Consider the following 17542-nt stretch of genomic DNA (forward strand, 5'->3'; position numbering starts at 1 on the left):
GAGTTTTAGTACATGGCATAAAAATTTAAACTTTACTCATTAGGCAATAGGGAGCCACTGGAGAATTTTGAGCAGCAGAGGGACTTGACCAGCTCAATACAGCCAGCCTTATGAGAGATTTATTATTTCTCAAGAGGGAGGACAGAAAGTGTGAAAGGGGTGAAGTCCATTTAGGAAACTATTACAGTGTTCTGGGTAGATGGAATGAGAGGCTTGTACTAGGTTTGATGAGAGTGAGAATAGAAAAGAGGTGAGAGTTTGGATGTTGTGGGAGTGAAATTGACTGAATCTGTTTTGGATTGCTTAGTTATCAGGGATGAGGGAGAAAAAAGTATCAAAGCTTGAAGGCTGACTCTATTATCCAGTCTTTAGCAGTCTTTCTCAACTTTCTGTCATTTGCAAATCTGACAAGCATGACATCTTTGATTTTTAAAGTTATTGATAAAAACTGTTAAACAGCATATGCTAATGCATATCCTGAGACAATCCAATGAAGACTCCCTTGAAGTTGACAGCTGCCATCAAAGCATTGACTACCCTCTGAGTTTGTTTATTCAAGCTGATTCCAGGTCTAATTTTATTATTATTTAGGCCATATTTCTTCCCCCCCGCTCATGCATGCACACGTGCATACCCACTTTTGGAAGCAGTTGGGGTTCAGTGACTTGCTCAAGGTCACACAACTGGTCTCTCAGCCTGGATTTGGACTCAGGTCCTTCTTACTCCAATGCTGGTGCTCCATCTACTGCCCTCTTTTTCATAAGAATAACACAAATACTTTATCATATTGATGACTAAAATCTAGGTAAACTACCTGATTCCTCAATCTACCACTGAAATAGCTGTTGTCCATTTTAATTGGAACAGCAGCGCTGCTTCAATATTAGGTAAACTATAATTTAACAGATAAATAACAAAATCAGTAGAAATTATGTAATTATCTCAATAGATGCAGAAAAAGCTTTTGACAGATATAACATCTATTCCTGTTAAAAGCACTAGAGAGCATAGGAATAAAAGTTTTCCTTAAAATGATAGTTTCTATCTAAAACCATGAGCAAGCATTATCTGTAATGGGGATAAGCTAGAAGACTTCCCAGTAAGATCAAGGGTGAAGCAAGGATCCATTATCACCACTATTATTCAATATTGTACTAGAAATGTTAGCTATAGCAATAAGAGAAGGAAAAGAAATTGAAAGAATCAGAATAGGCAACAAGGAAACAAAACTATCACTCTTTGTGAAGTGATAAACAACTTTAGCAAAATTGCAGGATATAAAGTAAACCCACGCAAACCATCAACATTTATATATATTACCAACAAAGCCCAGCAGCAAGAGATAGAAAGAGAACTTCCATTTAAAATAACCGTAGATAATAAAAACTATTTGGGCATCTACCTGCCAAGACAAACCCAGGAACTATATGAACACAATTACAAAACACTTTTCACACAAATGAAGTCAGATCAAGCCACTGGAAAAATACCAGTTGCTCATGGGTAGGCCAAGCCAACATAATAAAAATGACAATTCTACCTTAATTTATTTACTTATTTAGTGCCATACTAAACTACCAAAAATTATTTTATGGAGCTAGAAAAAGTAATAAAAAAATTCATCTGGAAAACAAAAGGTCAAGAATGTCAAAGGAATTAATGGGAAAAAAATGCAAAGGAAGGAAGCCGTAGCAGATCTAAAACTATATTATAAAACAGCAGTCTTCAAAACTATTTGATACTGGCTAAGAAATAGAGTGGTGGATCAGTGGAATAGATTAGGCACATGAGACACAATAGTAAATGACTATAGTCATCTAGTGTTTGATAAGCCCAAGACCCCAACTTCTGGAATAAGAACTCCCTATTTGACAAAAACTGCTAGGAAAGCTAGAAAACAGCATGACAGAAAGGAAGACTAAAATTTTACACTGTATACCAAGATAAGGTCCATATGGGTACATGGATCTAGACATAAAGGGTGATGATGCCTTAAGCAAATTGGGAGAGCGAGAAATAGTTTACCAGTCAGATCTATGGAGAAGGGAGTAATTTTTTACCAAACAAGTGATAAAGAGTGTATTACAAGAAGTAAAGTTGATAATTATTATTATTACTAAATTTAGAAGGGTTTGCACAATAAAACCAATGCAACCGAGATTAGAAGGAAACAGAAAACTGTGAAACAATTTTATAGCAAATATTTCTGATAAAAGCCTCATTTCTCAAAAATATAGACAATTGAGTCCAATTTGTAAAAATATAAGTCATTCCTCAATTGATAAAGGGTCAAAGGATATGAACAGGCAGTTTTCAGATGAAGAAATCAAAGTATCTGTAGTCATATGAATAAATGCTCTAAATCACTATTGATTAGAAAAATCCAAAGTAAAAAAATTCTGAAGTTCCACCTCACACCTATGTGATTGGTGAACATAACAGAAAAAGAAACTGATAAATGTTGGAGAGGATGTGGAAATGCATTGGACAACCTGAGAAGACTTAAAATAACTGATATTAAGTGAAGTGAGCAAACCCAGAGAACATTGCAAAGGGTAATACCAACATTGTACGATGATCAGCTATGAATGATTTAGCTCTCCTCGGCAATATATTGATCCAAGACAATTCTGAAGGACTCATGATGGAAAATGCTAAACACATCTAGAGAATTAACTGCATTTTAACTGAAACATAAAGTATTTTTGTTGATTTGCAAAAAATCATAAAAGGCAAGGTCGCATGAGGAATAACTCATATGTTGGATAACAATTAAGTTTCAAAACTATATGGACAAACTGGAAAAATAGTCCAAAACAGATACAAATGACAACAATTTTAAGGTCTTCTACTTGGCCTGAAAAATCCAATTCCATAAGCACAGGCTGAGAACAAAGAAAGACTTAATGCTTTTTCTTGGTGCTAACTCAGTATGAATCATTAATATGATGTCAAAATATAAGAAGTATACTGCCCTGATTATGGGACATAATTATATCATATGTTAGACTACTCCTGTATTGTTATGTTGAGTTCAGAGCACTTTACTGCCAGTTTATCTAAAGAAAGGTAACTGAGATTGTGCAAAGCCATGTCACAAGAGGTTTAGTTGGAAGAACTAGGGGATGTCTTGCTTAGAAAGGACATTTAAGGGAATATATTAGAGCTCCTCAAATATATGAAAGATTTTTACATGGCAGAGGAACTGCAATTTATTTTATGTAGCTTTAGAGTTATGGCCAGATGTAAAATTTAAAAGAAAGCACATTCTGGTTCAAGTTATATATAAAAAGTTTGAATAATTACACTAGTTTGAAAGTGGAATGAGCTTCCATGTATGATATTAAGGTCCTCCTCATTGGAAGTGTTGATGCATCCCATATATCAGAGGTGTTGTAGAAAGAATCTTTGCTTTCAGTGAGAGGTTGAACTTAATTACCTGTAATTTCCTTTCTGAATAAATCTATATGTTCAGATATGAAGAATTTAATCTCTTATTTAAGATGTTATTTTTTCTGGAATTCCAGTGAGCCACTACATTTCTTCACTAATTAGACTGAAATAGTATTATAAGATTTATAATTGGTTGATGCATTTCCTTTTTTTCTTTATTTATTTATTTTTTTTTAGGAAACATTGGAACCAATTTTTCCTGGCCCTCAGCCAGATCAAACCTCAATACCTCTCCTCTTTGCATGTACAGCCAGTGCCAAAACAGTAGTTGCCAATCCTCTATTGCACCTTAGTAATTTGACCCATGATATACTACATGCCATAATAAACCTTGATTCACCACCCCATCCTGACACCCAGAATAATAAAGTAAGTATATTTGGTTTAGCTTTTTGCCCTTTCTTTCCCCGTGTATATAAAAGTGCTAGTATCTAAAAGATGCACTGAACACAATTATTTTTTCCTAATTAATTTTGTCATTTCAAATGAAGGAGAGTATCTTTCTGATATAGATTGTCATCACTTTATGAAAACAAATTTAGAGGGAAGTAGGTATGTATTTCTCATAGAAATAAAGTTTAAATGTTGATGAAAATCCTAGGCTGTCCCACAACATCATATATGGAGCGTAATTTTATGTTCATGTTTATTGATAAATATTTAGTGGTCTTTTGCTTTTTAACAATATTTGGTTTTCATTGATAACAGGGAATAGCTTTCTATAAACTGTACTATTTCTATCAATCAGAAGCTACTGATTAATTTTAAATAATTTTCTTGAATGTGCTCTCTTTTACAGAAGTAATTGTAGTGATTGTTAAATGATATTTAATTGGAAAAGACAGATTTGTTTAAATGGCAGCCTCATTGAGTTTGTTTCCTATTATCACAAAAACTGCTATGTATATATTTGGTATCATTGGTGATTTTCTTTTTGTCAATAAGAATTGGACATATATTTAATTCCATGTAGTTTGAAAAGTTACATTTTTGTGGGTCTTTTTTTCAGGTATATGTAATGCATACTTTAGCAGCATCACTCTCTGCTTGTATTTATCAGTGTCTTTGTGGTGGCCATAACTATAGGTAAATACCTTTTTTATTAATGTTTAAGAGTACTCATATTACCTAAGAAAGATTTGTTGCACTGTACTATTTTAAAATCCTATGTGAAACAAAACAGAGCAATATTTTAATAAACAACCCTCTTAGAACTTTTTACCCATTAATTGAACATGAGTCTTTTCATAAAGTCACATGAACTTGAATTCTGTTAGACCAAAAAAAGAAAAAACTAGACTAATGAGTACAGTGGATAATCGGCATGTGTATACTTCTTGTCACTTTAGTTGTGTTTTTGTTTTAAATTTGAGGTCATTTGTTCTGTGTTTTTAGATGTTGGCAAGGTCCTTTGCCTTGGTGCTTAGGTTTCTGTTACAAGGTAAAAATAGATTTTTGATAGCTGATATTTGGTAGCCAAAATCAAAAGAACAGTTTGGCAACATCAGGTTTGAACAAACTAGATATATACTCAAGTTCATAGTTACCATAGGGCTAAAACTAATCCGAAGTCTACACCAAGTCTGACAGCAATGTGGCCCTCAGGAGAGAAGGGAGTCAACAGGTTGCTTAAGGAGGGATGGGGCTTGTGAGTGGCCATTTCACTTCTAATCTGGGCAAGATAGGGAGACCAGTTTTCAAAAGCAACAAAATAAATAAAATTTACAGGACTGAAACAAAGTTAACTTTTATAGTGAAATAACACAATCTAACATCAAAATTTAACTAAAGTCAGGAAAATATTGCATTGGACACTAATAATAATAACTACACATATTGTATCTTTTCCATAGTTCATTGCAAACAAATCAGTTTACTGGCATGGTATACCAGGCTTTGCTATTTCCTCACCGGCACTCCTTGAAAACAACAAGCTTAGATGAAACAATAACTCCCAATACATCTCCAGCTCAATGGCCAGGTATAAGTTATTTATTTTAGATGTTTGGTAGTCTGTTCAATCTTTTGAACATTTAAAAAAATTTATTACTGTCTTTTGTTCTTATGTCACTTACCTGTTCTATACTATAGTCTTGCATCTTTGTAATAAAAGCATATTTTCTCTTCTTCTGGGTCAAGCTTGATTATTATAATCATATAAAATCCTTAAACTTTTTAGAATCTTATAGTGACAGATTTTTGGCCCCCCAAAAAGTATTATAAAATAAAAAATGATCATTAAATATTACAACTGTACCGTCAATAAAAATATACAATTATTTAAACATTAGTTTTTTCTTTAATCATTAGGTCAAAATATAGCTGTTGGCAATTTCATATTTGAATTTTACCATTTCTGTAGTAGTAATTCAGTTTTCTTGGTAACACCATTCCCTACTTGCAAATATCTTCTAAATTCTTTTTCATAATAACATTTGAATGTTTTTTTTCTCTTTGTGTTTGAAGTATTCTAGTATATATAGTGTAAGATTGATCTATCTGATCTACTCTGCCTGGAGTGATTTTCTTAATTGATGAGAATCAGCTTAAGCTCTTTCACATTTGACTAAAAACGCTATAAGCGATTATTCTTATTTTTAAAACTCATAGTACATTATTCTTTTTGTTGTTTTTGTTGCAGGAATCACTGCTCTTATTCGCCTTTTGAATTCTGCTGGGGAGGAAGCTCAGTCAGGACTTACAGTCTTGCTTTGTGAAATTCTCACAGCAGTTTATCTTAGTCTCTTCATCCATGGTCTTGCAACACATTCTAGTAATGTGCTATTTCGGATTGTGGCCCACCCTCTAAATGAAAAAATGTGGTCTGCTGTATTTGGTGGAGGAGCTCATATTCCTAGCAAAGAACAAACATCGTCAAAAGCTGTAACTGGTTAGTTTTTGCTTTCTTTAATGGTGAGAGAGTCTCCCTAATTTTAAAAGTTATGGATTATTCTGATTACTTTTTAAAGATAAAGGTATTAAGTCATTGAGCCCATGTGACTTATATTTAGTCACTGTTTAGAATCTGCTCTAAAGCAAATTCTTTTCATTCAAGGGGACAAATTGGTTTTGAAGTGGAGAGAACATTTCATATTAAGTGGGGACTCCTTGTGCTATTTTCAGTCCCCAAGCTTGTACTGCCATTAATGTGTTTAAGCCCTTTTAGGATTAAGAATGTAAAAATATGATTTCCTCATCATTTATCAAAAAATGTTTTAAGCTATTTCATAAACTGTAAATATTGGCCTTATCTTCCACTACTGTAAGTACAGACTTTCTTTTCTCTTTTGGCAGGAAGATACTTTTCTATGCCTAGTCCACACCAAGTAGTAGTGTTCTCCATGGAGTGTGTGGGGTTTTCCAAAGCTCTTACAGCCATCAGTTCTCATAACACTACCAGTCTTTCAGGCAAGATATTAGATTCAGAAATAGGCTTTTTAGTTCAGTCTGCTGTATGTTTTGGCGGGGAGGGAGGTGGATGGAAGGGATATGCTATTGTTGCATTTGGCATTTATAAAAAATAGAGCTTCTCAAGAAAATTCCCTTTCAGCAAGCCATGATCTTGATTCTAAAAATCAATTAGCATTTTAATCTATCTCCAGTTATTATTAAAATACTCGTTTGACTTTAAAGATTATGATCATGGCAAATCAGAGTATGGCTTGAAATAATCAGAAGTGCATTTCAAATGAGGCTGCTTTTTCATATTATGGATATAGATATCAGGATTTTGGATTTCTAAGTGTTCATAATACCATTTAAAGTGAGTTTTTAACATGATATTTGGGGAACAATATAATTGTTTATTGTAGTAAATGATATACCAAAATTTTTTCAACTTAGTAATACCAAATTTTATAGAACTGAACAGTAAAAAAGGAGAAAAGCTTCTTACACATGACTTTATTTTTGGATTTAGCAATCCATATATATCTTATTGTTTATAGCATAATAATCTCCTGTTTCTAAAACACCACAGCTTTTCTACAGTTTTTATATTTTGAGTGACTGAAATTTTTTAAATTACCCAATGACCACCTGGAACACAAATGTCCTTTGTGGAGGAGAAATGTATACTTCTTCATGAATTATTTTATGAAAATTAGTTTTAAGTAATATTTTATAAAGGGAATTATATATTTTGAAACCAAACTTTTCTAACTTTTAAAGGAGAAGGTAAGGTAGGAAGAATGTCAGGAGAGGGAAGTGAAGGAGAAGAAATTGTTGACAATGATTGAAGGGTTTTGGATTTGTGAAAAGGAACAAAGAATTAATTTGAAGAGAAGTAATTTGAGAGGACTTCAGGAGAAGGGTTCAAGCCAATGAGAAAGATCTGGGGACTAAGTGAAGGAGCAGGAGGAAGACTGGAGCTCAAGAAGGTGGGGCAAGAATTAGTGCAACAGGGGCAGCTAAGTGGTGCCGTAAGTAGAGCACAGGACCTGAGTTCAAATCCAGCCTCAAACACCTTCCCCCCACCAAAAAAAAAAAAAGAATTAGTGCAACACCAAGTGGGTGAGAGCAGGAAAATGAAGATACTTGTTGCTGTCAGAGTGTATGTAAAGAGTCTCTCAGTAGCAGAAGAGGTGAGGCAAATGACAATTGGTGAGTTTTAACTCCTTTACAGAAATTCTGCTACAAAAGTTCTGCTGAGTTGCCATTGACAAGGAAAATAAAATCCAAGATCTCACTTCCAAGTGTGGAGAGCAAGGAAAATTTTGTAGTCAACCTATATTGTGTATGTGTATTTGTATGTATTTGTGTATATGTATTTCTGCAATAGCCAAGCATTTGCTTCTATGCTTACAGTATAGACCAGTTAGTCAGTTAACAAGCATTTATTATGTATTACCACATACTATGGATTGGCTACATACAGGTATTAGCTAATCTAAAATATTTACTATGGATTAGCTACTGTGCTAAACACTCGAGGTGAAAATTAGTCCTGGCTCTCAAGGAGCTCAGGAGAAGCTCAGAGGGCTTGAGAAGGACTTTCTGCTTTCCATGTTATCTGGGACAATGAATTGTTCCTTAATGACAGATTTCAATGTGGAAACAAAGAAAAAGCATCTGAAGCAGCATTGCGAATGATGGCAAAGCAGACTATGGCTTAAAGTAATCAGAAGTGCATTTCAGATGAGGCTGGTCTACATCAAGAAGTTTGAGCATTGAAGTATATGACATACAGGAGAAAGGGATGAAGAATCACTTATTACTTGGAACTAAGAAACAAATTTGAGGTTTCTGAAGAGGAGAAGTCTATGTACTTGGTCCTGATGGTGGTGATTCATTGTGATACCCCGGTAATATTATTGTGCCAGCTGATTATGGAGCTTATAAAAACAGAGAATTTTCCCATCTTAGAGTATATATGAAAGGCATGACAGGGAAATTCCTCACATTTACCGGTGACTAATACAGGCACAAATGATATAGCTAAAATGACCCTAGAAAACATTACTAAAGATTAAGAAATGTTGTGCAAATTAAGACATTAAGGGCATGGATGATATTTACATTGCTGCTATTTATTGAAGGCAAGGGATTCAGAAGATAAAAGCATAATTGGAAAGTAGACAGTTAGTTAAGAAGATGGTGACTGAGAATGGGAATTGGATTTCTGTAGCATTCCCTTAAAATGTGGGGATGATAGATTTCTGGCAGGTAATGGAGTACATTTAAGAAAGAATAGAGTACATTTTTCCAGACTTTTGAAGCTCTAATTAAAAGAGCTTTGAGCTGAAAAGGAAAGGAGAAATCTACCTAACGCCTATTCCACCAAACTAGAAAGATTCCAGAGAGATTATTTATAATGTAGGAAGAAGTTGAGACACCCCAAAATTCACAAGTAAAATATAAGAAAGGAGCCTGTATTAAAAAACCTTGGCATCAGGTCCCTATACACAAATGAACAAAGTATGGTTATCTAATAAGGTGACCTAGAGAACCTAACACAAGTAAGCAAATTTAACATTATCCTTATCACTGAAATTTTATTTGAGATGACCCAAGGTATAATTAAATATGTTAGGGTAGTATTAAATAATCAAAAAGATGCTATCAGATGGGGAAGCATGGTGGAGAGCATTTCAATTAATTTCAGCAGAGGGAGAATAAGATATGACATTGCCACAAAAGTATAGCACATAAACAAAAAGGAAATAGATGAGTGGTTTAGGAATTAGATCCCAAGCCTAGAGGCACGTGAGAGTAGTGATAGTGGACTGCAATTATCCTGGAATATGTTGGAGCTCTTTTTCTTTGCCAGAAGCACATAGGTAATAATTATTTCATTTCTCACAATAATTTCATCCTTCAGATCATGGCAGAACTAAGAAGGTTTTTATTCTGGTTTTCACCAACAGGGGGGTCTGGTTGCTGAGGTAGAAATGATTATTCTGTCTTAGAGTTTCTCATTTAAAAAAAAAAGAAGTGAGAACAGTGTCATATATTCTAAATTTTAGGAGAGCTGATTTCAAATTAGAAGGACAAGTAGGGTTCCATGTTACTGGGGCATTCAGCTGGGATTGGGAAGGAAGTGGGATGGGGTACAGAGAGAGTTCTGAGTGTAAAACCACAAATGGGAGGATGGGGGAAAACTCTAATGAGAAAGAAATGGGAGAGTTGTCTAAAGAGGCCAGTGAAAATGAATGGAACTTTATACACCCTGACAGCAACAGACAACTTTATTTCCCTTTTCTTGGTAACCATTTATTCTGCCAATTTGTTTTACCTCTCTTGACTTAACAGTTACTTTCTTGACTCCTCATACTTAGTTCATGTTTTCCTTCTGCTCCAAAACAAGGGAAGAGAGAGGATGTAAAAGGAAGTGATCAACAGTGGTGAATCATTCTGAGCATCAAATAGCATGAGGATTCATAAAAGACTATTGGATCTGGCATTGAGATAATTGGTAATTGGAGAAAGCTGGTTCATGTGCATGGATGGTAAGGTCAAAAGCTAGATCGTAGAGGGTTTAGAAGAGAAAAGGAAATGTAGGCACTTGATAATATAGATGGCTTTATGAAACTGATTAGGCAAAAATGGTGGGACAGATATAGGATGATAGCTAATAAGCATGATAGGATCAAGCGATCATCTATTTACTTATTCATTTTGTAGATGGGAAATTCAAGTGTGTTTGTAGGCAGCAGGTAGATAGGGAGAGATCTGAAGATGAAAGGGAGGGGAAGGGAATGCTACTGCCACTGACTTTCTGGAAAGAAGAGAATGTATTCAATAAACATGTAGAGGGAGGGATATGACTTGGCAAGAAGGGCCACTTCTTTAGCAGAGATCAGAGTGAAGTAGAAGATAGTGGAGGAAGGTATATGAGTGATTTGAGATGAGGAAAAGGATGGAAGAGAAGGTTCCAGGTGTTTTCAGTGAAGTATAAGGTGAGATCCTCAGCAGAGAAGAAGGGGTGTTGTGGGAGTCTTACAGATAAATTAAAAAGAGTGATACAGTGAATAGAATAGGGAGGCGTAGAATGATTGCCTCACTGTAGTGAGAGCTTAGTAGAAATTAGATAACATGAATTTGCAGTAGACTGAATAAGTAGTTTCATGATTTTCACTCACTATTCAGCAGCACAATAATGGTATTAAAGGAGCCCCACAAGAGTATCATCTATGATAAAACAAGGGGACAAGAAATTCAGTAGTAAAGGATAGTGTAAAGTTCAGGGAGTTTGTCATGGGTCATGATAGGGAAGAGAGAAGAGTACATACTTGGCTGGGATGAAGGCCTGGGAAAAAAACTGAGGAGAGGAGGGAATGAAAGTTAGGTCACAAATAGTCATAGGGGTTTGAAGGCACAGGAAAAGATGCAATGATAAAAGATTATAATGGGATAGAGAAATTTCAGAGTTGATATACAGGGAAGCAGAGACCAAGATCAATGCTGTGACCTTCTCTGTGTGAAGATGAAGTAGAGTGGAGTAGTTAGGTCACAGCATCTAAGGAGACTGAGGAACTAAGTGTATTTGAGGGATCCTCAATATGTATGCTGAAGTCCTCCGATGTGAGAGTAGAACTTGTGAAGAGAAAAGCTGTGAGCTAGGCACTGAAAGGAAAAAGGAGTTGATAAATAATAAATACAGAAATCTAGATTGGGTGATGAATTTGGATAGTGAGGACCTGAAAGGAAAACAGGTTACTGAGCGATGGTGGTGGAAGGAAAGTCTGGAAGTGACAATGAAGAGTTAGGCGTATTTTGACTGGGACCACTGAGGCTACCAGGGAATTAGTCATCTGTGACCATGTACTGAGTCATATAGACCCAGAAATTAGATAATGATCATTTTCAGCTAGGTGGCACAGTGGGCAGAGTACTAGGCCTGGAAACAGGAAGACTCATCTTCGTGAATTGGCAGATATTATTGCTGAGCCATTATCCATGATCTTTGAAAGATTGTAGAGAATGGGAAGGTCAATAAAAAATTGGAGAAAGGTAAATGGCTTATTTTTTAAAAGTAGGGAGATAATGGATTCTGGAAACTATTGTCCATTTGACTTAGATTCTATTATGAAGGACTGATCTAAAAGGAAGTGGTGATCACAAAGAGCCATTATGGCTTTGCCAAGACTACCATGGACTTACCAGACTAAATCCATTTCCTTTTTTGATTGAGTTGTTAACCAAATCGAGGCCAGGAAGACCTGGATTCAAAACTTATTGTGTGGCCATAGGCAAGTAAAATGAGTTAACGTACATAAAAGTGTTTTGGAAACCTTAAAAGTGCTGTATAAATACTAGCTATTAAGTCTTTTAACTTCTCTGACCCCAAGCAAGAGACATCATAAAATTTAATTTTTTCAAATGTTCAAAATCTATTTTTCCGCTTTACTCATGTAAGAAAACCAAACCAAACAAAAATCCCTCCCCAAAATGGATAGTCAAGTAACATATTCCTATGGTGGCCATGACCTTAAAGATATGTCTTACTCAGTACTTTCTCTGTCAGGAAGTCAGCATCATGTTTTATCCTCTGGACTTTTTATAGTTATTGTATTGATCAGTATTTATGGTTTTTTTTTTTCAATTAACAAACATTTGTTAAACACCTACTATACGCCAGGCACTTTGTAAGTACTAGGAACACAAAATACAAAAGTCTTGGCCCTCAAGGAGCCAACACATATAAATAAATATAAAATATGTACCAAAAAAAATAAAAGGAGATTTTTGTGTGGGGGAGTGAGAGGAAGACTAGCAGCAGAAAATGCTTTATGTAGGAAGTGACATGTGAGCTTAGATTTGAAGGGCTTTTCTATTTTGAGTGCGAGTTAAGGATAGTGCATTCTAAGCATGTGGAGCATCCTGTGCAAAGGCCTGGAGACAGTTTAATCAGTGGAATATAGAAGGATATGGTGAAGATAATACTAAACTGGAAGTCAAGGAATAAAAGAAAGGATGTCATTTGTGCCCATTAGCGCTGACATAGAACAAAGGAAGACGAACGACTCAGCTCCCAGGGAAGTGAGCAAGGTGCATTCCACACGAAGTCTGCCACTATGCTGTGCCATGGGTGACAGTTATAGCACAAGTGATGTTCCCACTGTGTACACATTAGTTTACAAATTGAACTTCATAAGCTCACGATGTAGGTCTCAGTTTGAAAACAGTATGGGGATTATGTGATCAATATGAGTTAGCTTTGTAGGTGGCTACTGTGAAAGCTAATGCCTTATGTCCATGACAGGGGAAGTGGGAATGTCCTACTGGCACTCTGTCTTGGTCAGATCATATCTGGAATTGAGTGTTTGGTTCCTTTTTTTTTTATTTATTTAGTGTTTGGTTCTAAGCAAGATATGGATAACCTAGAGAGAGGCCAGTTGGAGGATGGTAAAGGGCCTTGAGTTCATGACACTGAATATCCATTGAAGGAACTAAGGATATATAGCCTAAAGAGAAAATTTGGGGTGTGGGTATAGAGGGATGTTATAACTATATTCATACATTTTGAAAAGCATTTTTTTTAACTCCAGGAAACAGATCTGGAAGCAACAAGAGGCAATTTTAGGAAAAACTTCCAATCAATGAGTTATTTAAAATTAGTGTGGTTTCCCTCCCACAGAGAGTCTGATAAGTCCGACTAAGGTTAGATAAACATGTCAGGCTTGAAGTACAAAGGATTGATACTCGTCAAGTATATGTTCTGTGGTTCCTTCCTAATCTGAAAGTATGATTCTGCAATAGTACTTTTAGGATTATTTACTTTCTGAGAACGAGAAACCTGGACTGTGCTGAATGTAGTGGAAGTATATTTCTAGAGCTGTTTGGAGTGGAAGAATATTTGTATTTTCCTTTAGTGCCTGAAACCTGTCTTTTCCATAGCATAGATCTGCTTGGCATTGTTATCTCTTTCTTCCAGACCAATACTCTTTGGTACAGTAAAAACAAAAAAGGGGTGGGGGTGGCATAATTGTGTTTACTTTATAATAGGACAGTGGTTAAGGTTTTAAACTCAAATTAATTTCTTTGGTGGATTTAAATACAATATTCAGGCATTTGACACCTAAAGCTATCTAGAAAGAATTTTTTTAAAAAAGCTGACCAAATGTAGGCAGACACAATTTGCCAGTTCAGACTACATAAAAACTGATGTGTTAGCTGGCTAATGATGGATGCTATCAAAGCCTGTCCCACTGGTGCCAAAGTCTAGAAGCATCAGAGAAAGAGTATGAAAAGAAGAATATTAGAGAGAAGGAAGAAATCAGTGAACAAGATGTGGTAGTCAAGCTTAGAAGTAGTTGTGGAATTTGCCAGAACCGTATCCATTCCAATGGGAGAAATGACAGTAGATAAAAGAGATAGCCACAAGAAAAAAGAGGGAAGAAATGCTGTCTAAAAAATATAAGGGCAAAGAGATCTTTGAACTTCTTTGAGGACATCACATATGCCACACGAGTGAAAGCAGGTCAATTTTTATAGAGTAGTACTTTGGGATGTTCTCTATGTCAAAAAGTAGTTGTGTGTACTCCAGTTGCTTCTGAGGTAATTTTTTATATTGTAGCACAGTACAATAATGTGCAAATTGAGGAATCAAGATAGTAACAAAAATTTAGTTTATAGATGGATTATAGCCTGTCTGTGATGACAGTGCCTTTTATAAATATTGCTATACAAGTTTAGTATTTTGTTTGTATTGCTATACAAGTATTACTCTTTAGGAATCTGGATAACTGACTTATTTGGAGCATTTCATGCCCCTACCACATTGAGTAGCCCTCATGTTTCTGGATTTTAAAATAAAATACAAAAAACATTTTTTGAAGTCTGAACCTATAGATGTCTCTTTTAAACATGGACTTTTCAGATAATTGGAGAGGAATTGAAAAGTCATTGGTTATCATCTTTTCTTAATTCAATAAGTCAATTTACTTTCCATTTCTGTTTACTTCCCAACTTTTATCTCACAAATTAAAATAGAACATTTCTCTTTAATATTGCCATATGTTAAATGTCATTAACTGCTTTTTGAGGATATAAAATGTAAACCAAATTTTCTTAAGAAAAGTTTGGATTGTTTTATTAGATGCTGCTTTTGTGGATTAGAAAAAAAATTATTACTAATTTGGTCATACAAAATCCTAAAATTTCCCTCAATATTTTTTCAATATTTCTTTAATATTACCATTTTTGAGTAATGACAGTTCTCAGATTAGCTAAATTCTATGGTGCAGGTCTGTTTGGGGAGTGTTATGTGACAGCTGAATTTTTATCCTATCTTTTACTACAATGGCCACTTTTTTGATAATGGACATTACCTGAGCAGTAATAATCTCATAAAGTGCTTAAGTTTGACTCTAGTAACAATTAGAAATCCATAATTTTTCCTTAAATCTGATTTTTTTTGTTTAAAAAACAAAACCACAAAAGCACTTTTCATTATTTCAGCATTTTATTATACATATTAAAAAAAACTTTGAATTTCATATTATTGGATCTCTTTAAAAATTTGTGAATTTATGATTGCAATGCTTTGATCTACCCAGTGAATGAAATTCAAAACAAGTACTGTATTGCTTTTTTTGGTATGCACGTCATATGTTGGAATGCTGTTGGAATGTCGCTGAAGTCTTTTGAAGTATGCTTGCCTCATGTTTAACATTTTGTTTCTCTCTAAATACAGACCTGTAAATCCAGATGTTTTTATTCATAGCGATTTGTGAAGATTTTAAAAATTAAATACTGAATATTGTTGATAGAAGCCTTATAACAACAAAAAATTTCCAGCTCAGAAGATGGAATACTTTGACCTATTTTGTTAGCCATTTACATTATTTAAATTTCCCAAAATTATAGTTAACAGTAGATTTATACTTTCAGCCTGTGATTTTTTTTCTGTCGAATTCATTTTTTTTTTAAAAGCTTTTACATAGCATACTAGCTAATGTTCAAAGTTCTGAACTTTTCACACTTTACAACTGCCCAAAAGGTAAAATAAATTCAGGAACAATTGAGATTCTTTTCAAGGATCTGAACATTTGCTTCCTGATCACATGGGTATTTCAAAGATTACTTGTCCTTTTATTACTTTTTTACTTTTATTACTTTATTACTTTTGCTAATGTCTCAGAGTCAAATGGTATAGAGGATAGGACTTTTCAAGTTTCTCAATTATCTCTTCCAAACCACTGCATTACTACTCAAGAATTCTATAACTAAATAGTCATTGCCTCACGTCTGACTTAGGTATTAGTGCCAAGTTTCTTCACGCAAAAGGGGTTTAGTATCTGTCACTCCATCCCATTCTTCCCTTCTATTCTACTCCATACTACTCTCCTGAAACTCGTTACTTATTCGGCTGTGAAATTTTACCATAGCCTGAAACTGGGTATACAATCTTGATTAACTTATGGACTCTACTAAATTTTTTTTCTTTTGCTTTAAAAAATAATTTTATCCTCTCTTCAAATTCTCTCCCTTCTTCCACCCCCTCTCTCACCTATTGAGAAGTCAAAAAATACAATACTCATTATACATATGAAGTCATGCAAAAAATTTCCACATTAGTCATTTTGTGGAGGGGGGAGTAAGAAAAATAAATATGCTTCAATCTGCACTGTATTTATCAGTTTTGTCTCTGCAAGTGGATAGCATTTTTCATCATAAGTCCCTTGGAATTGTCATGGATCATTGTATTCATCAGATTAGCCAAGTCTTTCACAGTTAATTGTCATTACAATATTGGTGTTATTGTGTATAGTGTTCGCCTAGTTCTCTTTGCTTCACTTTGCATCAGCTCATATAAGTCTTCCCAGGTTCTTCCTGAAACCATCCTTTTCATCATTTCTTATAGCACAATAGTATTACATCACAATCATTCATAAGTACACACACACACACACACACACACACACACACACGCACCCACCACAAGTTGTTCAGCCATTCTTCAGTTGATGAGCATCCCCTCAATCTCCAGTTCTTTGCTATCACAAAAAGAGTTACTGTAAATATTTTTGTATGTGTGGGTCCTTTTCTTTCTTCTTTGATCTCTATGTGGGTAGTGACCATAATGCTACCACATTATATGCAAATAACAGTGCATTTTGTTCTGCAGGGACACCTACTGACTTTCACAGTTCAAAGGAGGAATTGTTGAGGTGCATGAACCCGTAGAAAATTACAAATGCAGCTGAATTTGATTTTTTTAAAAAGGAGATATAAAAATATCCTATTCATTTATCTTTAAAAGTAAAAATAGGGAAGATTCAACTGTATCATGAATCATTAAATAATATTTAAACTTCAGTTCTGATGATGACCATTTAAAGGAGAATGCTTCCCCCCAAAATCATATTCCTGTGTCTTTTGTGTGGAGGTAAGCCTTGGTTCCTGAAGACTATGTTAGCTGAGACCACGCTCTTACAAATCCTACCAAATTAATAGGACTTTGTGTATAAACCTAGGGACAGGTGATCGTATGAAGAATAGCCTAAGCAATTTCAGAGGGGCTTGTCATTAGAAGCAGTTGAATACTACATTAGTGGAAGGAGTCTCCTAGATCTTTTGAAGATTTTTAAAAAGCAAGTAAAAGGGAAATAAAAGAGTACAAAAAGGGTTAATAAAATGGATAGAG

The 17542-nt window shown here is 34.8% G+C and overlaps 1 protein-coding gene across 3 annotated transcripts in view; it reads left to right on the forward strand.

Moving 5' to 3' along the window:
- Positions 1–17542, forward strand: part of DMXL1 (Dmx like 1) — a 146089-nt gene that overhangs the window by 71855 nt on the left and 56692 nt on the right. For 2 of the 3 annotated variants that reach the window (XM_036740775.1, XM_036740776.1), the window contains exons 25-28: positions 3631–3822; positions 4463–4539; positions 5307–5434; positions 6095–6343. In XM_036740775.1, coding sequence (XP_036596670.1) covers positions 3631–3822; positions 4463–4539; positions 5307–5434; positions 6095–6343 — 646 coding nt within the window. Of the gene's footprint in view, positions 1–3630; positions 3823–4462; positions 4540–5306; positions 5435–6094; positions 6344–6747; positions 6862–17542 lie in introns of all 3 variants that reach the window. The other variant, XM_036740774.1, reaches the window with a different exon arrangement.

Source organism: Trichosurus vulpecula, chromosome 1 (genome assembly GCF_011100635.1).
Source record: "Trichosurus vulpecula isolate mTriVul1 chromosome 1, mTriVul1.pri, whole genome shotgun sequence".
Classification (NCBI taxonomy): Eukaryota; Metazoa; Chordata; class Mammalia; order Diprotodontia; family Phalangeridae; genus Trichosurus; species Trichosurus vulpecula.